Source organism: Neophocaena asiaeorientalis, unplaced genomic scaffold (genome assembly GCF_003031525.2).
Source record: "Neophocaena asiaeorientalis asiaeorientalis breed wild unplaced genomic scaffold, Neophocaena_asiaeorientalis_V1.1 scaffold606, whole genome shotgun sequence".
NCBI lineage: Eukaryota > Metazoa > Chordata > Mammalia > Artiodactyla > Phocoenidae > Neophocaena > Neophocaena asiaeorientalis.
In genome coordinates, this window is record NW_020173687.1 from 696126 (window position 1) to 697993 (window position 1868).

Genomic DNA, 1868 nt, shown 5'->3' on the forward strand with positions numbered 1-1868 from the left:
CCCGGACCCCCGCCCATCCCACCCCCATCCCCACTCGCCAGCCCTGCAGCTGGGGCTGAGCAGCTTGCTGGACATCCCGCGGGAGACCCTGCCCCAAGCTGGGCCCCCGCCTGCAGCCTGACCCCACCGCCCCGACCTGGCAGATCTCCCTGACCACGGGGGCCCACGTGTCAGCCTTCCCTCTGGCTGTCTCAGACCCACAGCAGTAAAGATGTGATGCCAGGGACCCTGGCTCAGCCCCTCGCCCGCCCCGTTCCTGGTCAGCAGAGGCTCACGGAGGCCATGCAGGACCCGGGCCTCCAGCATTGCCTGACCCCAGTCCCAGGCCACACCCCCAACAAGGACCCAGAGCAGGGGCGGCAAGGGGCTGGTGGGAAGCAGCCGCCACACAGGGTGGGGGGACCTACCTGGGAGGGAGCCATCTGGGTGGAGGGCCGGGCAGGCTGCTGAGAGGTGACAGAGGTCAGGGTCAGTGGGGAGGGGCCCCTTGTGGCCGGACACCATGCCCTGTGGTCCCCATACCTCAGGGACGGGGATGGGACAGGGACAGTGTCCTGCCGCCTCAGGTTCCACCCCCAGGAAGACAGCATCCGGCTGGGTGCTGCCACTGGGGGCTGCACCCAAGAGGAGATGCGCCCCAGGCGGCAGGGCCAGGGAGATGCCTGGGTGTGAGGACGTGCCCGGGGCACCGCCATCCCGGGACCCAGCTCTGCAGGCCTGCCCCACTGCCAAGCTCTACGTGGGCGCTCAGGATTGCTCACAGGCGAGTGCGTGCAGAAACTAGGACCCTCAGGGCGGGAAGCGGCTCCCCCCTCAAAAAATAGGAAGGGTGCTGAGCCTCAGGTAGTGAGGCCCTCGTCCCAGAGGTATTCAAGCCAAAACCAGGCAACCCCACGGAGGGGACACAGAGGGAAGCTGGGGCGGTCGGCTAACTGGCCTCTGAGGGCCTTCTACTCCGAGCGTCTGATTGCCCAAGAAAAGCAGCAAAACAAAACAAAAGACTCCTCTCAGCCGGGTCCTGGCCTGCAGGTGGTGGGGCCCCAGGGACAACCGATACCCCGAGGGTGGGGCCAGCCCGGCATGGGCCCTGGGCTCCGCTGCAGCCACCCCGTCTGTGGTCTGAGTCTGGCTTCCTGCTCCTGCAGGCTGGACGTCTGCCCTGCGCCTCCCAGACGCAGATGCAGGAGAACACCGGCCGCTCCCCAGCCTTGGGCACCTGCAGGCCGGGCCACAGCCGTGATCCCCTCCGCGTCAGCCTGCATGCGTTCAGCTGGACTGCAGTGGCCTTAACCCTTGGGGTCCCGGTTGGCATTCTACACCGAGGAAGGTCTTGCGTGAAGACCGGATCTCCTTCCGCTAAGGTCTGCAGTGCAGGGTGCCTCCGGGAGTGACAGGGCCCACACATCCTGGCTCCCGGGGACCTGCCAGGGTCCTAGGTCCGGCTGGGGTCTGCTGGGGCCTGGGGTCTTAGTGCCCACTCACCCGTCCGGCCCGTGGCAGACACTGCCACACTCTTCCCTGCTCCGTAGATGGCTGAGACTAGGACCCGGTACTTGGTGGCCGCCAGCAGTTCAGGGAGAGTCACATGGCTTCTGGGTCCTGGAATGGAGATCTGGGGGGAGCTCCCTGTGGGTCCTGCCATGGAAGAGTGGCCCCCTTAACAGGCAGGGTGGGACGTTGTCTCCCCCAAGGCCCAGGACCCAGGGGCCCACGAGGGACGATGGCTTCCCGGCTCCAGGGAGACCCACCGACTTCTCGGGTCCCGAGCCTGAGGCCAGTGCATAGGAGAGCTGGTAGTGGAGGACACGGCCACTCGGGGGCGTCCAGCTGACCCGCAGGCTGTCGGGAGACTCTGAGGCCAGGGCCAG

The 1868-nt window shown here is 67.2% G+C and overlaps 1 protein-coding gene across 1 annotated transcript in view; it reads right to left on the reverse strand.

Moving 5' to 3' along the window:
- COL20A1 (collagen type XX alpha 1 chain) overlaps positions 1-1868 on the reverse strand; it is a 31003-nt gene that overhangs the window by 10068 nt on the left and 19067 nt on the right. Inside the window, 3 exon segments of the mRNA XM_024750171.1 lie at positions 408-443; positions 1483-1612; positions 1749-1868. The exon segment at positions 1749-1868 is cut by the window's right edge and continues 1 nt beyond it. Of these exon segments, the coding sequence (XP_024605939.1) occupies positions 408-443; positions 1483-1612; positions 1749-1868 (286 nt within the window).